This window comes from Odontomachus brunneus, unplaced genomic scaffold (assembly GCF_010583005.1).
Source record: "Odontomachus brunneus isolate Ranch 3 - 2012 unplaced genomic scaffold, Obru_v1 Obru_scaffold_214, whole genome shotgun sequence".
NCBI lineage: Eukaryota > Metazoa > Arthropoda > Insecta > Hymenoptera > Formicidae > Odontomachus > Odontomachus brunneus.
In genome coordinates, this window is record NW_022639664.1 from 364,721 (window position 1) to 367,050 (window position 2,330).

A 2,330-nucleotide genomic window follows, 5' to 3' on the forward strand; every position below is an offset into this window, starting at 1 on the left:
AAACTGTTTATTCTTAATTCCGTATTACATGTATTGCATATAAGTTGGCATATTAATACAAGATGTCTAACACAATGTGCATACTTGTATGCAGGTAAAAAAACAAAAATGCAAAGTCAAATTAAATTAAAGAAACCTTTATCATTTTGCACACGATAATTATTGAGATATTATTAAAAAAAAAAGCAAATCAATGGTGAAACAAACATTATAAAGTATCTTGAGAAGATATGTCTTAGATTTATTGACTATTTTCTAACAATAATTAATATTAGTTGGCAGTAAGAGATAGAATAACGGAGCGAAAGAAGTGAGCAGCGCAATTCAACTTCACACTCGTGATTCTTGGTTGCATGTAAAATGATAGAAAATTTTTCTGTTTAATTTAACATGTTTTATAAACAGGGCCAGATTCTCCTTCGCATTTTTTGTAGGAACGGCTTGAGGTGAACATAAAAATTCAATACTGATTTGCAATATTCGCAGTAATAGTCGAGAATCAACACGCCATCGCCTGTGCTTATATTGCTATGCTTCGGCGCGGTACGGCAAGATGTAGAAGCTCAGTGATATAAGCACAGGCGCTTTTTCTTCCAATTGTCGCGCGCTGACATCTGTGCGCTATATTATTGCGCCGTGTTGCAGCTCCTCCTTTACTATTCAGCGCGCACTTTTTCTTAATTTTTTATAATTAATTTCTCGTTTATTACTGCGAATATTGTAAATCGGTGTAGGACTTTTATGTTCACTTCAACCCATTCTACATTCCTACAAAAACTGTCGAGGAGAGTTAAGGATACGCACGATATTTGCATTGATATTTGCACACAAACATTGTCTCAAACATCTTATATGTTACAGTGATGATGGAATCTATTACTGACGAACTGCGTCAGTGCAATAAAGGAAAGTCACTTGTTAAAACGTCTACTATTTTTCCGAGTTGGGTGATCACTAATTTGACTAAAAATGTCAGAGTAAGGTAAGTTCGTTATGATAACATTGTGACGAATGATTTGCACACAAGAACAAGTAGAAGATGTTTTTAAAATAATTTATTTATTTTACATATTAATATATTTAATGAAAGTAATATTATTGTTTATCATAATAGAGTATTTTTTAATGTCACATCCACATGAAAAATAAAGATAATATTTTTAATTTGTAATAGCTTGTAGTTGTTAAATGATTCAATTAATTTTATTGTTTATTTTACCGTTAATTAAAAATTAAATTAAGTTGAAATGCTCATTCAGAAATATGTTGCATCATCGTCGGCTCGTATTAATTTCTCCTTTTTAAATGATTATAACGTCATATTATATACTCAACAGATTTCCAAGTATTTCTACATCTTATTCACCGCAACAAGCAGCATCTTTAATAATCGATGCACAGAGAAGAGATTACAAAGAAAAGAGTTTTCCTTCATTTTTCTTATTATTAATGACAATTGTAAGGTAAGGATAAACGAATCAAAATTTAATTTAATAATACATGATGTTCTCAAATAAAATTTTTAATTTTAATAACAAATTGCCTAAAATATTCTGTTTTATATAAACATGTATTCGTCATTGTTTTAATGTTTCTATTCTATAATGTGAATATATGGTTTCAATTTTAGAATTTTTCCCGACAAAGTACGAGTGAGCGTAATGGATTTCCTTGATGTTGATTTCGGTGGAGACAATTAAAAAAAATATATGTAATACATTAATAAGTTTCTTGGCAAACAAGCGAATATACTATAAGCTATATTAAGGGAAAAAGGGTATGCAAAGTATACACATGTAATAAGAATTAATAAAGTTAGTTGAAAAATTAGTTGAAAAACGACAAAATATTCGTTTTGATTGGATCTGATCAACCGTGTGGCACGTGTGACTGTTTGAACAGTATTAAAGAAGGATTAATTTCACATACGCACACGATTATACATGGTTACAGGATTATATAGCTAACGTTCCCTAATAGCACACTTTATTGACATTACATTGATTTTACATTAGTAATATTGGTATACTACTGTGTCCAAAAAGTAAGGTGACATTGCATTTATTTCGAAAATTCTTTATTTATTCTTGCAAATCAATTTCGTCCCCTTCAAAGTAATCCCCCCCTGATATAATACACTTATTCCAACGGATTTTCCAATCTTCGAAACAGTTGTAATAATCGATTTCAGGAATGGCCTTTAGCTCCTTCTTCGCAGCGGCTTGAATCTCTTCTATCGACTCGAAACGGTGTCCCCGGAGCCAGAAGTCGCATGGAGCCAAATCAGGTGAATACGGTGGTTGTGGAACGATATTAGTCGAGTTTTTGGC

General features: G+C 31.5%; 1 protein-coding gene across 3 annotated transcripts in view; it reads left to right on the plus strand.

Annotated features, from left to right (window-relative positions):
* The window catches only part of LOC116852314 (short-chain dehydrogenase/reductase family 16C member 6-like), a 194,878-nt gene extending 193,093 nt beyond the window's left edge, over positions 1–1,785 (plus strand). For all 3 annotated transcript variants that reach the window (XM_032832523.1, XM_032832525.1, XM_032832524.1), the window contains 3 exons: positions 862–982; positions 1,338–1,463; positions 1,631–1,785. In XM_032832523.1, coding sequence (XP_032688414.1) covers positions 862–982; positions 1,338–1,463; positions 1,631–1,700 — 317 coding nt within the window. In that variant the 3' untranslated portion in view covers positions 1,701–1,785. The remainder of the gene's footprint in view (positions 1–861; positions 983–1,337; positions 1,464–1,630) is intronic.
* The last annotated feature ends 545 nt before the right edge of the window (positions 1,786–2,330 follow it).